General features: G+C 41.6%; 1 protein-coding gene across 1 annotated transcript; it reads left to right on the top strand.

Moving 5' to 3' along the window:
• The first annotated feature begins 14,095 nt into the window (after positions 1-14,095).
• On the top strand, positions 14,096-15,355 carry LOC120109778 (heavy metal-associated isoprenylated plant protein 16-like). The gene is made up of 3 exons (XM_039123462.1): positions 14,096-14,234; positions 14,320-14,398; positions 14,704-15,355. Exons 1-3 carry the CDS (start codon positions 14,226-14,228, stop codon positions 14,955-14,957), a joined length of 342 nt encoding a protein of 113 aa, XP_038979390.1. The 5' UTR covers positions 14,096-14,225; the 3' UTR covers positions 14,958-15,355.
• The last annotated feature ends 7,455 nt before the right edge of the window (positions 15,356-22,810 follow it).

Below are 22,810 nucleotides of genomic sequence, written 5' to 3'. Positions count from 1 at the left end.
TCATTATCAAAAGTAATAGACATAATTTTATCATTAATATTATATGAACATGCAGTTTGATAAATGATATTTGAAATTTGTTGCCCAGAATGTGGAAAATCAAAAGCACGAAAAGCAAGAATACGTTTATTTAATTGCCAATCATTATCAATATAATGAGCAGTAATGGCAATAAAACAATTACTACCTACAGATGCTGACCAAATATCAGAAGTTAATGAAATTTTTACATTTAAAGTAGAAAGTGTTTCAATTAAACTTTGTTTCATTGCTAAAAAGTTAGTCATAGCTACTCTTCTAAATGTACGCCTACTAGTTCTTTTGTAAGCAGGTTGTAGGTTTAATGAACATATTCTTCAAAATTAAAAGATTCACATAAACTAAAAGGTAATTCATCCTTAACTATCCATTTTACAAGTGCTTTTCTTTGATTTTCCATGATTATATGCAAAATTACCTACAAGTAATCCCCCTTGTATATTAAGGGTACTTTGAGTTTGAGCATGAGAATCATGCATCCTATGACTCTCTTGATGTCTTTTTAAATGCCCTGTTCCCCCATTACTACTACAACTATAAAGTTTGGCACATTTTTACATTTAGCTTTCCAGACTCCATCAACCATAACTCTATCAAATTCATTCCATACAGCACTAGTCCTCTACGAGAAGAGGTTTGATCTTCACTCGGTTCACTAGTTCTAGAGGAACTAGGAACATGGGGTTGGGGATTAGTTTCTTCTCCCTCAGAAACAGGAGGAATGCCAAACTGACTTTCCTCAAAAGATGGACATATCTAAATTGATGAATTCAAAAAATAAAAACTAACCACAAGGAGGAATTGAGTAGAGGGTCGGAGGGCAGAGGCAGAGCCGAGATTCTGAGCTTCCTCTTGTGCTCTCAACAGGAGTGACATTCTCTTCTCAACAGGAACCTCCTCTTGTGTAGCACTTGAACACTTGCTAAATGCAAAACTAAAAATTAAATTGCTAGAAGAGCACTTTAGAAGAGAAATAATAGCAGTAGAGAAGGAGAGAATAGTTGGTTTGGTGTGGTGAGAATGAGGGAGGAAAGGGTTATTTATAGAAGCCCAAAAATTTTTTTTCCCAAAATACCCCTCAATTTAGCCGTTTTTGGACTGTTGGGAGGGGCCAAAATTGGAAATTTCCCAAAAATAGCCGTTGGAAACGGCTATTTTCTCCCCCCCCTCTCCAGACGGGCCGTGCCTGGCACGGCCCGTTTCGTGCCGTGCCCGGCCCGGCCCGCCAATAGACGGGCCTGGGGCCGGGCCAGGCTTCCTTTTGCGCCTGAGACGGGCCGTGCCGACACGGCCCGCTTCATAAGCGGGCCGGGCCAGCACGGCCCGTTTAGACCTTGGGCCCGGTGGGCCTGGGCCTGGGCCGGGATGGGAAGAGCCGAGAGGCTGGAAACAGGTAGGTGGGCCGGCCCGGCCCGATGCCCAACTCTACCTGTTTCCAGCCTCTCGGCTCTTCCCATCCCGGCCCAGGCCCGATGCCCAACTCTACCTGTTTCCAGCCTCTCGGCTCTTCCCATCCTTCACCCTGCCAGCCACGTACGATATGCTGCTGCGTCTCCTGCCAAGGCACCCTCCGACGGCAATAACGGCGACGGAAGCCACGTCGCGGAGTCCTTGAAATCGCAATGGGTGGCTGAGAAAATAGGGACATAGAGGAGGGAGAGAGGTTGGGAGGGAGGGGGTGGAGGAGGAGGGTGGAAGCGGCGACGAGGAGGAGGAGGAGGAGGAGGAGGGCGGTGACGGACTGGAGGGCGACGAGGCAGCGGACGGGAGAGCGGCATTTGGTGGGCGAAGGAGGCGGAGAGGAACGTGAAGGGGAGGTGGAAGAGGAGTACGGGAGGAAGGGGTGGGGAAGGAGGAGGAGGGCAGCGGCAAACTGGAAGATGGCGAGGCGGTGGGCGGGAGAGTAGTCGTCGGTGGGTGGAGGCAGCGGAGAGGAGGGTGGGGGCCGGGGAGGGCCTCGGGGAGGAGGAGGGCGGCGAGGGTGGTTGACGGAGGAGCGATCGTCCCTGAGCGGAGAGGAGGGCAGAGTCAACACTCAACAGAGCGAGAAGGAAGACCAAATTAGGGGAAAGGGTGGGTGGCAAATTCTGACCCCTTCCGGGCCCCCTTCCGGGGTGGTTCTATATACACCCCCCTATTGCTCAGGACACCCCCCAAAAATTTAAAAAAAATAAAATACTCTCTACACCCCCCCCATTGCTAAGGACACCCCTAAAAAAATTAAAAATTCCTAAATTACCCCCCACCCTCCCCACCCCCTCACCTAAATTGCTCTCTACACCCCCCAAACCCCCCCCCCCCACCCCGCTCTTCCCCTCCAAAACACCCGCCGGCTTCTCCCTTCCGCCCAAAAAACCTCGCCTCAGCACCTCGCCGGCGGCCAAACCCCCTCGTCTCCCTTTGAACCTGTTCGCCCAAAGCACCTCGCCAACGCCAAAACCCCCCCCGTTCCCCCTTCTCCCTCTCGTCGCCGGCATTCTCCCGATCTCCGACCACCTCGCCGGCTTATCCCGGAAACCACCTCCCGGCCATCTCCCGAGCAACGAGCACCTCGCCGGCGCCTCCACGGACCACCTCGAGGTAGCTCCCCCCCCCCCCCCCCCCCCCCCGCCTCCCCAAAATCGTTCGGCACTGGTTCTTTGAACCAGTGCCTTCGGTTCGGCCCCGTGGGGCCGACCCGCTGCAATTGGGTCGGCCCCATGGGGCCGACCAAAATACATTGGTTCGGCCCCATGGGGCCGACCCAATGTATCTTGGTCCCTATGGGGCCGAATCCAAATTTTTTTTTTTTCTGTTGCTAGACTAAGGATTATTTTTATTCCCAAATTTTAGCCTAGATCACGTCCTATAGGGTGAATTGGATTACCCAACATCAAGGACAAGTTTTTCATTACTAGAATTAGATAGTAATTTGAGAAGTAGGGATAATTTAGAATCATTATCATATAGCATTAACATGGTGCATCCAAATATGATGATCTTGTTACCTTCATCGATGTCATTCTTGATCTTGGAATGATTATCTCATATCAAATGCTCTATCAAATGAATAAAACCACAACATTAGTTAACGAACAAAAAACTAAAAACAAAAACTAAGAACTGCGGCATAGTTTTAGGTAAAGTCTATTATTGAGTTATGTCTTGAGTTTACGAGTCGTATACTTTTGAATTATCATTTATGTATGCCAATTGAAGTAACATTGAATTATTTATCACAAAACCCAATCATGTAGATTCCAAGACAGTAACTTGTTTCTTTTTTGGCTTGTTTTATCATTTATCATTTATGTATGCAATTGAATTATTTTCTTTGATATAGCCCTAACATTGAATTTCTATATTTTCAGACATGGATCCCGGTCCCTCCAGAGTTAGACCTACGGCGTCAGCTAGGAGACGTCGTGCTAGGATTGCTTCTCCCGAGCCTGCTCAATATGCCATCGCCCTCTCCTGAGTCAGAGCATGATGATATGCCCCGCTAGGGGCGAAGACCATGAGTCCGTTGGACCATGTCCAGGAGGTCCAGAGGATGGAGTCCGGTCCTGATCAGTTTCAGGACGCATATAGCAGCTTCCATCTGGAGGCAATAGGTATTGGTTATTTGTTATAGCATTATATTTTGTTTATTGATGTTTTATAAAGTAGTAGTAATTATACATTTATATTACAGGAACGGGCTCCACTAAAGTGCGATGAACCATACTGCCAAGGTTGGTGAATGGAAGTGGTGGTCTTCAAACCAACCAAATACCAGGTTCAAAGCACTATTGAGGCAGTCGGGCCTCATAGAGTTAGTACAGTGCTCTTATCGATTCACCGATAAGATTCTGATTTCGGGCTTCGTAGAGAGATGGCAGCCCGAGACGAACCACCTTCCATATACCATTTGGCGAGATCACTATCACGATTGGATGATGTATCCGCCCATTTTAGGGATTCCTGTCGCAGGTGCCTTATAGTAGCAGTTTCTCCTGAGAGGATGAGTGATCGGGATGCTGAGGAGCTACTTGGGAGTTGTTGGGGGTGTCAGCTGGAGACGCGCGTCAGGAGGTAACTGTCATCGCGCGGTCAGTCTGTGAGGATGGAGTGGCTGAGGACTCAGTTTCACTCTGTATCTGATAGAGACAGCCAGCAGAGGATAGAGTGTGCAGCACGAGCCTATTTGTTATTTTGTTAGGCTGCACACTCTTTGCTGATAAGAGTGGGACCAGGGTGCCTATAGCGTATCATGTGTTTACTGCGGGATCTGGATAGGGTGAGCACATATGCCTGGGTACAGCTGCCTTAGCATATTTGTATCGGCAGTTGGGGATTGCGTCAGAGGCATCAGTGAGACAGATCAGTGGTTATATGACGCTTCTGCAGGCATGGATTTATGAGCATTTTCCAGCACTCAGTCCTCACCCGTCGCTTGAGTATACTTGATGCCAGTCCCCGCGTGCACCGCTGGTATGCCCGGTACTCCATCCCGTACCACCGATGGACCATTTAGTGGTTCTACGTGAGTCATTGGACCTTTTGAGCATCGATGAGGTACGTATCATATTACCATTTGCTTGTGTTTGTCCAGTACTTTTAATATGCGATATAGTATAAAACTGAAATGGACCTTTTGTTTTGCAGGTTATTTGGGATCCCCATCATCGGCTTCGGGGAGATCGCCCATATGTTGATATCGCAATTTTTAGTGGCTCCATCAAGTGCCTTGATATCGTAGAACCCTATCATCCAGAAAGGGTTCTTAGACAGTTTGGGTCGTATTCAGACCATCCCTCGAGTGCCACTAGCCCCTACGCGAGCCAACAGAGGTTCCACAGCAGGCTCGTACCGGATACATTACTCCTATATGGATCAGCTTTGGGAGCGGTGGGAGGACCACGTGCTGAGCCAGGCGAGCAGGAGCCACCCAGTTACCCGGCCATCAGACAGCGTACCGGGATACATGGAGTGGTATCTCCATATCACGCACGTTGCAGTTCAGCCTCCTCATCTGCGCTCGAGTACTCATTCTGGAGCTAGGGGAGGTCATGATGATGCTGACATGCACCGGCGGCGTATTGCAGATGCACTCGGTATCAGTACCGACATTGTACGGATGGGTCCCTCAGAGGCTACGTCACTAGGTGCCGGGCACCTATTTCATGCTATTTGTCAGATGCATCAGTTACTTCTGGGTGATGAGCCTGGCCCGAGTACAGCACCCTCTCATTCGGATCCAGCACCCTCTCATTCGGACGTACAGCAGTACACGCCGTCGACGACCGGCGTCATAGGGATTGATGATGGAGCCTTTATTTTGATTATGCAGCTTCGACTTTTTTTTTTGTGTAATTTGAAACTGTTGATATTAATGAAAAATATATATTTTTGGTACATTTACGTGTAATCTTTGTAAAGCCTGGCCCGTTCTATTTACACAAATATAACAGTGCACATAACAATCAATCTAACAATGCGAAGACAGATATTTTTTGATTTATATTGATGATGGAGTTTCACAGTACATGACTCTAAGAGCCCAAAAAATTTACAACTTTCAAAAATTGTACATATATAAACAATCAATCTAACTCTACTGTCTCGCTAATTATAACATTAGGTTGAGATGCTCTCTTTGAACTGTTGAATCCGGGCTTCATATGAATTTACCTAATAGATGTTGCATTTCAGACCTCCCGGCTTTCTCTACAACCTTAAACCGTTGACGTACATTGTAGATAGTCTGATAGTCGTAACATTGAGGGCATCTCTTTCCTTCAATGTGGATAATATGTCCTTTGGACGAACCAAAACTCTTCGACATATCCACTAACAATTCCGTCTCCTGCTCAGATAATCTCCCTGCATATGAGTGCCCCTCCAGATTCTCTGCAGCGGGATGATTGTGCACTCCACATACGACCAGTAATATCCAATCATCCGCAGTATCCAATTTCTTTCCTCTTAATGCAAAAGGGCATCCACACTTCTTTGTCCCACAGGCAGTCTTTATTCGCTTTTCTTTTTTGGTTCGGTACGTCCCACCCCTCTCACAACCTAACGTAATTCTGGGTTTCTTAGAAATGGTACCTGCATCGGATGATTTGATTACAACAACAAAACCATTTCGCCTCCCAGCTTCACGACACCAATTACACAAGTCCTCTCTACTCTTGAAGATCTATACATTAAACAATTTATGTAAGTACACAGTTGTAAAAATAGCTCGCTAAACTAATACAAAATTGCACAATACATTATAATACCTCGTAAGTTGTAAATTCGCTTGTGTAATCCAGTACAAATTCTGATCCAATTATACTCGATTCGGTTGTAGCATAGCCCTACATATAAAATAATTTATCACCAAGAATTAATGAATCAGAGGATCTGTTCGGCACAAAAATTCAGCACGGCACGCGATTTGGCACCAGAAGCCTTCTGTTCGGCTGCACAGTGCCGAACAGAAGGCTTCTGTTCGGCTGCACAGAGCCGGACAGAACCCTTCTGTTCGGCTGCACAGTGCCGGACAGAAGCCTTCTGTTCGGCACTGTGCAGCCGAACAGAAGGCTTCTGTTCGGTTGAGGGTTGCCGAACGGAGCACCGAACCGTGAAAAAAAAAAAATTTCGAAACAAGGTGGAACACGTACCTTTGCGGCCGATTCTTCGTCCCAAATCACTAGTTGCTTGTCCATGCTTCGAATGGGGCTTAAATCTCCTTCAAAGATCGCCTAAACGATGTAAATGGATCGAGGGGTTTTAAGGGGGGTTTGAGGGGTGTTTTTTTTTTTCTTTTCAAAACGAAACGGAGGAGGATGAAGGGGGGTGTACTGAGAAAATTTCAAGGGCAATATGGTAATTACACTAAAGGTTAGTTTGGGTATTTTTTTTTTTGGTTTTTGGGGGGTGTCCTTAGCAATAGGGGGGGTGTATATAGAACCCCCCCTTCCGGGCCCTTCACCAAAATTACAGGACATGGTATCAATTAGCACCCTTCCTTTTACCTAAATTACGGTATTTACCACTAGTCTTTCCACCGTCCATAACCTCAAGATAAATCAGAACCGTTCATCTCATAATGAACGGTAAAAAATTAAAAAATTATATTGTAAATATTTTAAAAGGCACCGAAGCAATTCTTTTTTTTTTTTTTTTTTGGAGGCAGGAGTCAAATATTACACTTTTCAATTTGGTTTGCATTGTATTTAAGATTAATTAAGCCTAGGTTGCTGGGGAATACAAGTTAACGTACTTTTGTCCAATTTGCTTAGCCTCGGCTCTCTTGGTATGAACCCAAATGAAATTAAAATTTACTATGGATTAACCTGACGCTAAACTAACACACATGGGTTATGCTTCCAATTGGAGTTGGTATGGGTTGAAAATTATTAACCTGATGCTATATGGGTTTAGGCCCGAGCAGAAGGCAAGGACAACCCTATCCAGATTTTTATAAAAGGGCTCTCGACATGGCCAAAGCTTCAAGGTTTCTAAACCTTAAGAGTGCAAATGAGTCGTGTTGGATCAAGTAATGAGTGATCCTGATCTAATCTATTTTTTCGTTCGGATTCTAATTTTAGACCAAACCTAACTCAATAGAAGATTGGGTCGGATCAGATCCACGACTATAATTTTTGATCCGATGGATCATTCGTGTTGAATTGAATCCATATGTAATTCAGACCCAATCCAAAAACTTTAGATCCGATTCGAATCCAATTAGATAATGGCCTGCTCCCATCCAAAACAAATGAACACTAATGTAAATTAGTTGCGGCCGATGCACCGACGGTTCACAGTGATGCTGATAAGTGACATCACTCGACATCTGGGCCCTACACTTGCATAATTAGATTATATTAAATTATATTTTGATCGTATTGTCTTGTGATTGGTATTATGATGGATACATTTATGCGCATAACCTACACTTGGTTGCCGTGTCACGGGCTGAAAATCTGATTGTGATTAGTCCAAAGCTGGAAATGAATAAAACAAAAATTGATGCGTAGATGTGAATTGATTAAATGGACAGGGACTTTGGGCTTATTTCGTTACTATTGATTGCCCAGTTATATGCTGGAAATGTGATAGTTGAATTTTAGGTTATTAGTGGTATAGATGGCAGTAAGATTCTGCAATTGACGTTGATTTTTCAAAGTGTCCCATTTTCCACAGAGAAGGCTTCTTCGAGTCAAGCTAGCTTAGCTTCCCAAATGACATGTCTTTACACTGTCGTCGAACAGCGACTCCAAAGTCATCCGACCCGATCTTTCAAAGAGTGGAATATTTCCTTTTCAAAGGTTGCTCTCGACATCTATATAGTCTGCTAGGGAATTTGATCCACTTGGCTTCATTTTCTGATACAATAATTTATGCCAGGTGTGTGTGCCTCGTATATACACGGGTTTTGAGGTACATGGAAAATCAAAAACTTTGAACCTAGTTTCTGAAACCCATAGCAATAATCCGCAATAATCAAACATGGTGCATCTCGCCAGCTCCAATTTGGTGAGCAGATCGGATCAAAATACTTGTATCCACACAGGGGCAAGCTCCGACTAGTCTGCTTTGCATGTGGTGACAGCGTCGTTATGTGTATCCCGTCACATCTCTATTTCGTTGTCTCGCCCTTTCTCTCTGTCGAAAATACCATCTTGGACCCGCGTTCACGCGAGCCAAGGACCAAGACCATCACCTACACTCCCTTAGAACGGTGGGCCCTCCACAAAGACAGCGTTCCAAACGAAAGGAGCCCGTGCCTCTGTTTTTCTTTCGCGCGGAAGGATTGATGCTCTTTCGCTCGGTTGGACCGCGCCATTTGGATGGGGGAAGGAGGCGGCTCGGATTTGTATCTTTCGCGCGCGAGAGAGAGAGCGATTGGTGGTTTTCCATAAAATTTAGGCAACCTACGGGTCAAGCATATAGTCAAGAAGATAAATAAGGCTATAGATTGGGTGGCTTCAAATGCGATCCGATTACTATAGATTGAAAAAAGAGGGTTGTTTAGAGCGTTTTGGAACTTGTTGTTTTCTAATTTTATTGAATGTATCTGTACTAGTCAAATAAAAGAAAAAATAATGGTTGCTATTTGGGATGGTTAAAGTGGCCACGATCAAGAAGGCAGGACCACAAGAAAAACACATTTTCAAATTAATTAAATGAAACAAACTTTATTTAAATGGACATGGAATAAGCTAATGACAAGGACATGTTAGAAAATTGTGAAATTTGATGGAAGCCGCAGAGCCTAGTGGATGTGACCCAAGTTAGCATGTCTTTTAGAACAAGGATGACATCTAGATGACATGAGATGAGTGATTTTTATCTCAACTTTATTATATGTAGATCGGCTCCAATTTTATGACATTCGTAGCCCCTCTCAGGGAATAGGCATGGTTATTTGTAGCATCCATTCTCGGATTGGAAGCTAAGTAGATCCATCGTCTACCTGTCCTACTTGCATCCTAGAAAATTATCATGATGGTATCCTTGGCTTGCCAAGATTGGACTTCGCTTCTATTACTATTATTTTAAAAAAGGAGGAATTTCTCGCTGCCAAGGATCTGCGACTGATCAGCCTTGTTTACAGCCTCTATAAAATTATCATAAAGATTCTTGCGAACGAACTGGCTGCATTTCTCCCTCCATTGATTGATGAATCTCGATCCACCATCATCAAAGGACGCCGTATCACTGAGAATTTCTATCGGCACATGAAATGCTTGCATGCTGTAAGAGGCCTGAACACGGATATATGCTTTGCAAGTTGCATTTCGACAAGGCTTTTGACAAAGTCCGCTGTGACTTCCTCTTTGATGTTTTATGGGCTAGAAAATTTCCTCCCGATGGATTTGTTGGGCGCACTGTCTCCTATCTTCTACCTCTATTGCTGTCTTGGTTAATGGCTCACCGAGAACATGGATTAATGACAAGAAAGGATTGAGGCAGGGTGACTCGTTTTCTCTAGCTCTCTCCGTCTTGGTCATAGATTTCTTATCAAGAATTCTTAAACTAGCTAGTTCTCTCGGTCTCATTGAAGGAATAGGAGGAAATATGAACTTCAACAGCATCAAAAGCCTCTACTTTGCTGATGATACTCTTCTATTTTGTAGTGGCAAGACAGAGAGAGCCTCATTGCAATCAAGGCAATTCTTCTTGCATTTGAGAATACCTCAGGTCTGAAAATTCCTCTTTGATATTGAATTGCAAGAAAGGTGCTCTTCCTCTTACATACATTAGTTTGCCTTTATCACGCTCCAAACCCAGCACCCGGGTTTGGTATGCAACCGGCTGCATGAACCCTAGAGCAGTGCACTAAAGATCATGTAAGACCTAAGATAAACAAAAATCCAATAATTTCACAATTAATTATTTAATTCAAATAGATAAATCCAACATATCCAAATAATCAAATTGGTTCAATTATAAGAGCTCTCAATGTTCATCGGTATCAAAGGAAACTAACTAACTAACTGGTGACTCTGACACTCACACTCTACGCCCATCCCATCTATGTCTATGTGTCCTGCAGCTCTGAAAAAGAGAGAAAAGGAGTGGTGAGCTTTACAGCCAGTAAGAATCTCCACACATCCACACCAACACAACAATAATATAAGTTTGAAAAACCGCAAGAAAATATTGTACACATCATGAAGTCACAAACCGGCTATAATAATGCTCGAATCATTAATATAAATATGAACATTAAATATCAATAGAAATTCATTTACTTAAGAGTGATATAACATATGATATTTCATAAATCTTCATTAGTGTTTTCAATGTTTTTAATTCCATTCCTTATTAACTTGATCCGGATCAACTATCTTATCGACTTTGCGCTAAATCCTGGTCACGTTTTTGTCCTGCGACGGGGCGATCGATAGTATCACATTTTCAATCTGTGATGGGGTAATCGATAGTATCACATTTCCAGCCTGTGATGGAACAATCAATAATATCACATTTTCAGCATGTGACGGGGCAATCAATAGTAACGAGATAAGCCCAAAGTTCCTGTTCAATTAATCAATTCGCATCCGCACATCAATTCTTTTTTATTCATTTCCAGTTTTAGACTAACTATAGTCATGTTTTCAGCCCATGACGAGGCAACCAATATAGCATAGTTAGTTCAGAGCACCACATCCATTAATCTGATTATGCAAGTATATGTTATATACATACATGTATCCATCATAATACCAATCACAAGCCAATACGATCAAAATACAATTTAATATAATTTGATTATGCAAGTGTAGGCTTGAGCAGAAGGTAAGGATAATCTTATCCAGATTTTTATGATAGGGCTCTCGACGTGGCCAAAGCTTCAAGGTTTCTAAACCTTAAGGGTGCAAATGGGTCGGGTCGAATCAGGTTATAAGTAATTCCGATCCAATCTGATTTTTTGTTCGGATCTTAATTTTAGACACAGACCCAACTCAATAGAAGATTAGGTCGGGTCAGATTTATTGTAATTTTTGATCCAACAGATTATTTGTGTCGAATTGAATCCATATATAATTTAAACTATCCGAAAACTTTGGATCCGATTCAAATCCGAATCAGATCATGCTCCGTTCCCTAACAGATGAATCCTAATGTAAGTTAGTTGCAGCCGATGCCCGACGATTCAATCGAGAGGGGTCAAGGTCTCCTTAAAATTACCCTCCCCACCTTATATAAGTGGCAAACAAAGAAGACTGTTTCTTACGTTCACATTGGCGCGTTGGTTGCGTCGGGCCCCGCGAATGGTTGGTGCAATTGCATGTGCATGCCGTGGGGCGTAGTAGGTAGAATAGATCAACTGCAAATATAGTAACGCCAACCGCTTACTTTTTATTAATTATGAGGTTTTCTTTTACTTTAGAGTTTAATCGTACTACGTCCCTGGAAGGAACAACCCCCCCCCCCCCCCCCTTTTTTTCCTCTAAAGAAGGACTTCCCTTTGACCTTCCCATCATTTTGACTAATATAAACTATTTACCAATAGATATATTTATGCATTAATGATTAGGGCTGAAAATAGATCGAATTATATATATCGTATCCATTTCCATATTTGATTCGAATTGAATTTGAATACTATTTTTTGGTTCGATCGGATTCAAATAGTCAGTTCAAAATTTTTTCGAATACAAATATGGATATGGACATATATAATTTTTCCGAATTCAGATCGAGAACGAAATATCCATACAACAAAATTAAGTAAAAAGAAAAAGTTTAAATTAAGTTAAATCAGAAAATTAATTAAGTGATTAATCAAATCTAAACTAAAAAAATTAAATATCAGATGACCGTCACTTAAGATAGTAACCCAAATATGAAATACCCGATTCAAATAAAGTCATTTGAATTACCCTGCACACCTGAAAAGCTCAAACCTCTCGTTTGTCTGTTTCATCCTTTTGTCATCTTCAAGCAACTAAGGTTTTGAAGGTCTCGTCCATCTTCAAGTTTCCACTCGGCGATTGCAACCTGCTACAACCATGAGATGCATTGGAAGCACCATAGATTCCGTCTACTTCAGTAACAAGCAACCTTAAACGATATATTCTTTATGAAATTGTTAGTTTTTATTATTGATAAATACTTGTTAAAATTATATTTTTTAAATTAAATCTTTTCTTTATGATCATGTCTTTATTACTAGTTTTCATCATTAATTTTTTTTCAAATTTAATTAATATCGAAAAAAGTATCAAATTTATATCTGTATTCAGATAAAAAAAATATGAATATGTTTAATATTCGATTCGTATCTGTATCCGTTTATAATAAATATGGATATGCTTAATATCCGATTCATTTTCGTATCCATTTAGAACAAATATGGATATTAATTTTGATATTCATTTAATATCCGTATCCATATCTATATTCGTTGAAAAATATATATCAATATTCGATCCGTTTTCAGCCTTATTAATGATTGTACATTGTTGTTGTTCAAAATGGATAATCTCCTATAGCTAGTGGCCCAAAATGGATAATATGAGTTCGAGGCGGGTTGGGTCACAGGGTAAACGATCTAAATTGACCCAAAAAATAATAGGTCGGGTCGAGTCGATATTCAATAAACTCATACCCAAACGAAAAATAAAACGGGTCTAATTTGAAACCCCGATCCGGCTCCACAGGTCCTTAAATGGGTCGGATCGAGTCTAAATGGGTCGAATTAGATCACGAGTCAACCCGACCTATTTGCAACCTTATAATATCTTAAACTAAATTTAAATTAGACACTATTAGTAGTAACTTATTCCCAGTTAATTACATGGTAAACTGATGGACTCAGCACCGTCACGGGTCGTCACATAATCCTAGTAACCAAACTGAAACTTTAGAAGCATCAAACAAAATTCAGGCTATCCATCGTTGCAAGAGGAAACGGCTAAAAGGTTGGATTTGTAAACTTGATTTTGAGCTTCTTGAGGCTATAGTAGCCAATTTTATTGCAACAACATGGATGGAACACCTTCCCCAATGTCCTGAGTCCAATTGCCTCTTCCCCCCAAACTGTGGTATATGCATGGAGTGAACCCAGGTCAAGCTTGGTATAACAATCAAAACACACCTCTAGTTTGTAAATTGTAGCTAGTCCAAGCAAAAAAAAATATAATATCTTAAATTTTTAATATATTATATCTAAAACAATATAATAGTATAAAAATCCAAAATCCAGACTTGGAGGGAGGGGGAGTCTGCTCGAGCTCACCGGCTTGTAGTGACTTGACTTGCTTGGGTTGACGTCCCCGGCCGCATTCACCGTCTTCTTTATCTAATCACGCACCATCATCTCACGGCTAGGCACTCGGAAGACTCTTGACTTGGAGGAAGCTCCGCACGCCATCGCCCGTCAAATTAGGAACGCGGCAAGATATCGAGTCCGTAATTAAAAATCCAAAATAATCTGAGCCAAGTCCGAGTACAAACCGCGTCTCGCTTGACTTTTCCACGAACTCAGTCAGTCAATGGCTTTCATGCATGGTCCCCTGCTTTCCTGATAGAAATATCTGGTTGCTTCTTCCGTCCTCCTTCCAACCCCCTCCATGGGTTCGGAGGATCCTCACTCCTCTCTCTATATATAAGGATGCAAGATAGCCTTTTGTTTTCAGGTCCTTTCAGTACACCCGTATATAGCCCAAGCGTCCTCCTCTATTTCCAAAGGAAACACAATTAATTGGTCAGCCAAGATGGTGAAGGTGAGTTCGTTCTCCCTTGAAGTGGAGATGATATAACTTTCATGCGAATTCAGATGATTTAAGTCTGTATGTTACTTTGCTGCAGCAAAAAATAGTCATGAAGGTCACGATGGAGGACTCAAAGAAGCGCTCGAAAGCCCTCAAGAGTGCTGTTGGATCGCCTGGTAATTTTTCACACAGACACCTTCTAAGGAACTAATTGTTTTGAATACTACCAACATATTAGCATCTTTTCTTGTGCTCTATATACTTTGAAATTTCTTTGTTTGTGTGTGTGAGAGAGAGGGATGGCTGTTAACTCCAACAGCCCCCTTCCAGTGACATACGCGCAGGGTAGCTTTCTTCTTCTACCTGCTCCTTCCGGTGTGAATTCTTGATTTAACTTGACGGCTTCGTATGGTGCAAGCTTCTCTTAAGAATCAGTTGATAGAATTCCTTATGATTGGTCTTTTGGATGATGGCATGGCAGGTGTAATATCTGCATCAGTAGACGGGGACAAGATCGTAGTGGAGGGCGATGGAATCGACTCAATCGCACTGACAACAACGCTTAGGAAACGAATGGGCTATGTCGAGCTGGTTAGCGTTGCAGCAACGGACGAGAAGAAGGAAGAGAAGAAGGAAGAGGAGACCAAGCCAGTGGCCTGGCCGTATCCCATCCAAGTGGCGCCACCCTACGGATATCACCAACCCAACTACGAGCCTTCTTGCAACATTATGTAGGACGTGCCAACGGGGCAGCACTCCGGATTTGGAAGATGGACAACTCAAGTATGCCCTGTGTGTATCGATTAACTTGGGATCTGTGATAACCGGGAACCAGGAGGACATGGTTACTCTTTTTTTTTTTTATTATTATTATGAAGGTTATGTGGGGTCCGAGTGTTGCTCTGGTAGGTTTCTCCCTTTTATTTTATTTTATTTTTATTTTTAATTTTTTTTTGAGTGATGGTTTGTCCCTTTATGAATGGCTAGAATGCAAAATGGCAAGTCTTGGACAATATTCTAGTATCTTAGATTTAAGACCATCGTAGATATATTGATGGATGACGAGGTTTATTTTAAACGAACACCTATTAAATATTATTAAAGGAAAGAGAAGGTACAGAAGAGAGTATGACCAAAAAAAAAAAGGGAACAAGGATGAACAGAGATGGCAGGACGAAAAAAAATAAAAGGAAAATCACAGGAGAAGAAATTGTGGAAGCAATCGAGCCCAGAGCTTGCCTGTTCCTCTCAGAACACACAACATCTCAATGTAAGAATACTTTGAATGTTTGGTGGCTCAAATAGGATTATTTTGGTAAACTTAGATCATTGGTGATCCTCATCACAAGATAATATATATGATCCCCAATGATCTAAGATCATCTTGCCTAATGGGTCTGCTATATTCAGATGATTAAAGATTCTCAATATTTCTGATTAACCTGTTTGGTATGCTTTAGAAATTCAAGATCATAAATCATGTAAGACCAAAAACTATTCTTGATATATTCCATATATTTTTCAACGGTTAAAGAAAAATCAAATTATCAAAGCCCATCATTCCAAACCAATTCAGGAAGACCCAAAATTGGTTAAAATCTATTAAAGTAACTTCAAGGGATCATCAAACCTTCCTAATCAGAAGATTTTTTTTATGAGATCATCTAACCCTTTCCAACCAGAAAAACTTTTTTCTCCAAAGATCGGCATTTTTAGAAATAATTTTTTTTGCTTGACTGGAAGGTATTTTTATCCTTAAAATTCAGTCCAATATTACTATCCTAAGGTGATTTTGGAAGCATGTACTTTAAGGACAAATTTAACATCACTGAGTTGGATAGTGATTTCGAATATAGAGTTGACTTGAGACCACTGTCATATAGTATCACTAGGGTGCAACCAAAAATGGTAATACTGTAATCTCCATCCACATTACTATTGGTTTTAAGGTCATCACCTTGTACTAAATGCCGCTTGACAATTTATCTTAATTGGTTGCCGCACCTCTTGTTCTTTAAGAAATTTCTACTCTCTCTCTCTCTCTCTCGCCATGTACTGTACCGTAGAGCCGGTCGCTAATCGACCCCAGCCATGCCGAATGTTAGCCATGTACTGGCCAGAATGAGAAGCACAAAAAGTAAAAAAAAACAAAGAAGACCACGGTCTTGGCTGTGCACAAGAAAAGGACTGTTGCAATAAAGACAAGTCAGCAAGCAATGATAGGGCAATGGGGGCCTTCTTGGTGCGTAGACTCACCCATCGAGCCAAACCAGGCCATGACTGTCACGACTCGAGCAACGATGACCACTGCTCGATCTCAGATAATCCGAACGAAGTCTTTGCAAGACCCATTGGATGATATTCCCAATATTATATCTACAATTTACAGTCAAGTTTAGGACAAGCACATCAAAAATAATTTTTAAAGTTAAAAAATTTTCGATTATAATACCAAAATATCACTAACAACCAGGCTCTAAACTAAAGAATGATTGCCATCCTAAATTATTACCATGTGACTTGACTAAACTTTAACAATATAAGAATTAAAGAAAGAAAAAAGTTAGTATATATAATGATGTGGGGTCGGAACCCCGACACCAGCCCGCACACCGGCCGAGCAGGGAAAGCATCTGCGTCCCTCCCGAGGTATTGTCCGCTCTGGGATTGCCGCTTCGGGTCTGCGGGAGGTCGCCCAGGGCCGGAGCCCAATGACAGTCCCAATGACAGTCCCGAGCCCTGACGGCGCGGGGGTCCGCGGAGGTTGCCCCCTACCCTCACGGTTTTGTCCTATAAAAGGGCCCTCGGTCATGAGAGAGTGCTGGAGCAGCTCAGCTCAGAGCGAATGTGGTATTGTCCGCTTTGGGAACCGTGGGCCCTAGAGCTCGCACGGGGTCGGTCCCCACCTGCAGGCGCGTAGCAGCTGGACAGGTGTCCCTCACGGTTTTGTCCCCCCGTAGGGGGCCCTCTTTACCTCCAGCCCGTGGGCCTTCAGTGAGAAGAGGTGTTTGCACCCCCCATTTAAGGCACAGACCTTTCCGCTGATTACCCGATGTAGGACTAAACTGGAAACCCCATCCCACAACATATAAGAATTCCTTGATTAAGTGACGAAAGCAGGATAACGTTTCCATCCACTTGCTGGTACTCATCGAGTGAGACACTTCCGCCATCTCTCTTGAACGGATTAGGAGAAAGTGAGACGCCTCCACCCGCCGCCAAAATTTATTCGTTCAAAGAAGATATTTACAAAGTAAGAACAAGAGAGAAAAGAAACTACAATAGAGAAAAGAGGACAAAGAAAACAAACAAAATATATAGGAACAGGATGCCTCCTGTCCAAACAGAGAATACGCAACAGGGAATAGGGGATTTGCTTTGGAATCAAAGAGAACAAAGAACCTCAATCATCCTATAATAATCCAGAACTTCACCCAAAAATACTAACCGAATAGTATTTTTTAAGTTTCTTAGTCCTATATAAGCACCCAAAATCTTTTTAACGAATAACCAATATGAGACCAAATGTATGTCCACACAGATTCTCATATGCTCCTTTCATTTTAAGCCCTGATGCCCTTGTCAGGCCAAGAGTTCAAATCCATTTAAATTTGATCGGCCCATGGTTATCTTCCATGAACCTGTGTTGTAGTGTTCTCTAATCCACATCGACTATAGGCCTAGTTTGCTCTAACACCACAAAATGTCATGCCCTAAATCTGTGACATAACATGGCCATACTATCGTGGGGTACTGCCCATGATAACACGAAGCTAACCATTGCATCTTAGCTTCCAAACCTTGCACAAACAAAATATATTAAAAAGATCTAATTTCATCATCCATTAAATATTAATATAAACGTTGGTTCAGAGCGTCTAAATCCAAACAAAATACCAAACCCCATAATCATTAATATTTAGAAAATTGCTAAGCTACGAATAAATAACCAACTAAAGAATAAAAATTATGTTACAAATCGCCAAGTTTGCTAGAGCGTACTCCAAGCTTGGACCATCCTTCGTTCTTACTGAGCCTATTCATCTGAAAAAAAAAAAGTATGTGAGCAACATAGCTCAGTAATTAAAATTTACATTACCTGATAAGATAAAGCAAAAGTTTTTCCATATCAATGCATCATTTAAGAAAAATAATATTACAAAAATAAAACATTTCAGAGTACAATATGTTAAAATAATTTATAAAACCAATCATGCATGTATAACTCTTCAATAGTTTATAAATATGGTTATAAGATCAAAAAAATTTATGAACTATTCTTCTACCTTTTAGCACATTATAGTTCAAAATATTACTCACATATATTCGTGCTACAGTCACTTTATACCCGTGACAAGGCTTGTGTTTGTAATCGACATAGAATCATGTTTCACATGCCAACTTTATATCCATTGGCAGGGCTTGTGTTTGTATTTATGCTAGCTCTAAGTGTCGATCTCTCCAATTTTAGAAATCATACATAGCTATCTAAGAGCTTTTCAAATACTTATATCTTTCTCTCAGGTCCCAATCTGCTCGCTGATGGCTGGGGGTCTAGCTTCGTCCAAAGGTCGACAGGAGAAAGAAGCTGAGAGCTTTGGCGACAAGCATTAGTGGTGGACCTGGCCTGAAAAAGGGAGAAAAGAGGAAATCAAAGGCGAAATAGGGGAGAGACTTTTCGGTTCAATTCTTCGACCGGGGATGGTGGTTAGGGACCTTGGGAAGGAAGAGAGGACAAAGGAGAGGAAGAACAACATGATACCTTAGCTCTGGAGGCAGCGGCAACCCTGATTTTCGATGAAGCACGAGCGGCAAGCTTGGTCTGTAAAAACAGGAGAGCGAAAGCTTAGAGATAAAAAGAGAGAATTTTTAGTGGCAGTGTTTGACCGAGGTAGCCCACCGGCCACCGGAGAAGGAGGAGGAAGAAGGTGGGGAGGTGAGCAACAATGTGTCGACCGAGGGGAAGAGGGGTTTAAATAGGATCCTTGGGAGGGGGATGACAAATGAAGGCACCGGCTGGTCGTTAGCATAGGATCCAGGGGTTTCATGCCAGCCGCACCTGAATGGCGGCCGTTTGGGCAGGGTATCGTGATCCCTTGCTCTCTTTTTTTCCTTCCCGAAGGCTTGGGCTAGGCCAAGTTTGGGTCAGGCCGGTCAAGTGGACCAGGTCTGAACTAGGCCATCACACATCCTACGTCCAACCGCAATCCTTTCAGAGCCAAGGTGTTCCCACAGCTGAAAAGAATGAAAGATCTTTAGAAAGAGTAGCATAGATGGAAAAAAAAAATTTCAAGAAAAATTCTTCAATCTCTCTATTGCCAAACATGACAAAACATAGCTATTAATAGCTAATCCCATACTATTTGAGTTGGTTGGCCATCCATGTTAGTTTAAACAAGTCTTTAGGGTAAACCAAATGCTTCTAGTAAGGGGACATCTGAGGAAGAGGTGAGAAACAGTTTCATTGTTACCTACACATAATTGGCAGCCCATACTCACCAACCAACCCTTTTTTGCAAGTACTTCTCTAGTGCAAAGTTTGTTTTTCAAAGCTAGACATATAAATGCCTTCACCTTCTCAAGCACAGCTGCTTTCCATATAACCTGGTAGCACGGGCAGATCAATCCTCCTTTGCTAATGAACCTGGAATATGAGTCTACCAATAAGGAGCTTCTCAAGTTGAGCTTCCAAATTGGGGTATCCGCTATTCTAGACAATCTAACAGGGGAGAGAAGATCCATCAAATTCTCCAACTCCAAAGCTTGGTGCTAAGTGAGGGGGCCATGAAGTTTGCCTCTCTAACAAAGAGACCTCCAATTCCATTAGGATGCCACCGAAATATTCACTTTTACAGCTCTGGTGAAAGAGTAGCTAAAAATAAGAGCAATGTGGAAATTCCAGTGTCCTTCCAAAATCTGATATTGTTACTATTACCTAATTTGAAAGAGGTGCAGTTCCAAAAAGGATCGAGGTCCTTACTAATATCTTTCCATATGGGGATAGGCTGACAAGACATTTCTTTACTCTCATCCTGAACTTTCTTTTAGGATTGTGAAAACTGGTCCAAACTGACCCATTTTGAACTAAAATTGGCAGACCTAACTGACTCTTATCTAAAAATTCAAGAAAATGGATAGGGCTTGAAATAGAGGAATGACACTATCCTCTACACAAGCTTCTACCATCAGGAAAAAGCTGCAAAGTCATGGCCAATGCGAACTTTGCAAGGTCATTATGAAACAACCACCAACCGTTGGGCGGCTCACAACCGCCGCCAAAATCATAGAAATGACCGCAAGCTTATCCCCTTCCAAAACTCCTACTTTAACACCCCCCCTCATTTTTATGTAATTAATCACCACCAAGCTTAGATTCTTCCACCTCTCCCTGCTTCCTCCTCTCTGGTGGCTGCCATGCCGCCACAGTCGGGCGCCACAGTCTGTCACAGCCAAAACAATCCGAATCCCTCTCTCTCAAACCTTCCCTGCCTCTCTTGTTGCGAGTTCCATCCGTCCTTTCACCATCAAAAGCCACCGCATCCTGCCAAGCTCCACTGTCTCCGCCACCCCTATGAGCTCTTTCACGATTCCTTTTTGCTAAGATTGCGAACACCGAGACAGCCAGGGGTGCTGACCCTTTCTTTCTCCTTGCTTTGTCTTCTATGCATGTGGCTAGAGCATCGCTGCACAATAGAGCTACGACTATCTTACCACTAGGCCATGCTGCCTTAGCCCTCCCTCACCCTCTTTTTTCTTTCTAGGCCTTGATCCCTTTGATTCTTAGCCAATCGAGACCCTGTTTAGGTAATTTCCCAAGTTGATTTGGATCTCATTGTCGGTCATCGTCATTGTCGCCTACTCTTAGGGACCCATGCACCATGCTTTCCATGCTACCTTTGAACCACCATCCCTCCCCCCTCTTCGTCTTCCATTTGAAATTACACAAGGAACCCCTGTTTTACCATCCGAAGTTTGCCATAAAAAAGGAGAGGAAGAAATCATCTCTTGATATTATGTCTCCTCTTTAGATTGAGTCCAAAACTTGACTAAATGTAGACCTTCCTCTGATGGTCGACCTGGACCAAATAGACTAGGCCCCTAATTAGATCTAGACTGATTTTCTCTCTATTATATATTTTTTTTCCTCTCGATTGAGGGCTAACTGTGTTAGTTATTTTGATCAAAGCCTTCAACTCTAGAGGAGCATCGAGTCTAGGGAACATGCAATGTGTCTAAATCCATCAATACTCTTATTAGAAGGATTTTTTGATTTGGTTACCTTAGAAAGTAAGTTTTCTTTACCTCTGGTGATTTTATAGTGCATACCATGTGTTTTAAAATTAGAATTCATATTGCTTAATTTTAAACTAATTATTGACAAGAATATATTTAAATATAAAAATTAGAAAATTAGAAAATTTATGCAAGTTTATAAATATTATGCATGTCTTCATAAAAAGAGTAATTCAAAAATTATGAAAAAAATGATTTATTTGCATAATTTTAGAGTTGAAATGAGAAGATATTCCTGTTTAATATTGCATGACATTTGAAAAGAGATGATTACTCCTACTTTAACTCCACATGATATTTGAGATGAAATAATTACCCTGTTTTAGTATTTCATTTGAAATAAGATGCAAAATTCTGGTTGATACTACTTATATTACAAGTATGCTTACATTATGTATGAGAAACCGAGTTGTTATAAATTTATGAAAACTCTCTAATCCGAATATGATTCGGGTCTAGCCAACGTAATTGATTGTTGGTCCTACATTAGAAATTAATTTCTTTCGGACCTAGTCAATCAGGGCTAATCGCTGCTAAAGCTAGTTCTTTTCGACCTAGTTAGTTGAGGTAGATCACTAGAATATACTAATGGATTGCATGTTTTATTTTTAGAACTAGTCTCTTTGCCTTGTCTCGGGACGAATCGTAGCTATATGATTCAGAGCTAGTTCTTTTCCAAGCCAAGCCAGTCAGGGCTTATCATTGGCACATGCTGATGGATCGCATGTTCAGTATTCAGGAGCTAATTTCTTTCGAGCATTATCATTGGGCCAATCATGGCCATAGTCACCAAAGGATGAGAAAGAGATCGAGAGAGAGAGTTTATGATTTACGTTATTGATTTAGAAAATCATTGATCAAAAGCATGTCATATGTTGAAGGAGAAAATTTATGTTTATAAATGTATATCCAAAGTACTATCTATCTTGAAATTGTTAAATTGCTTATATTTGGAAAAGTTACATATTATGTTCGATCCTACTAAATGTATTGGTAACTTACTGGGCTTATAAAGTTCACTATCTCTTTTCTATTTGTTTTCAAATGTAGAGGAATAGATGGGGCTTGGGACTGAGGAGAGAGAACTTAGGATCCAGAAGACATTTGACCAGTTTCTCTTTTGAATAAATAAATTTGATTGGATATTTGTATGAATTATCATCATCATCATCATCATCATTATTATTGATTGTAGACTCTCTCTTTTGAATAATTGCATTAGATTAATTGTTCATACCACTGCCTGAGTTTAGAATGACATGAATATATATAAAAAGGTAGGCCTTACATAGCTT

Source organism: Phoenix dactylifera, unplaced genomic scaffold (assembly GCF_009389715.1).
Source record: "Phoenix dactylifera cultivar Barhee BC4 unplaced genomic scaffold, palm_55x_up_171113_PBpolish2nd_filt_p 002728F, whole genome shotgun sequence".
NCBI lineage: Eukaryota > Viridiplantae > Streptophyta > Magnoliopsida > Arecales > Arecaceae > Phoenix > Phoenix dactylifera.
The sequence above is the reverse complement of the archived record's forward strand: the minus strand, read 5'-3'. Positions and strand labels throughout refer to the sequence as shown.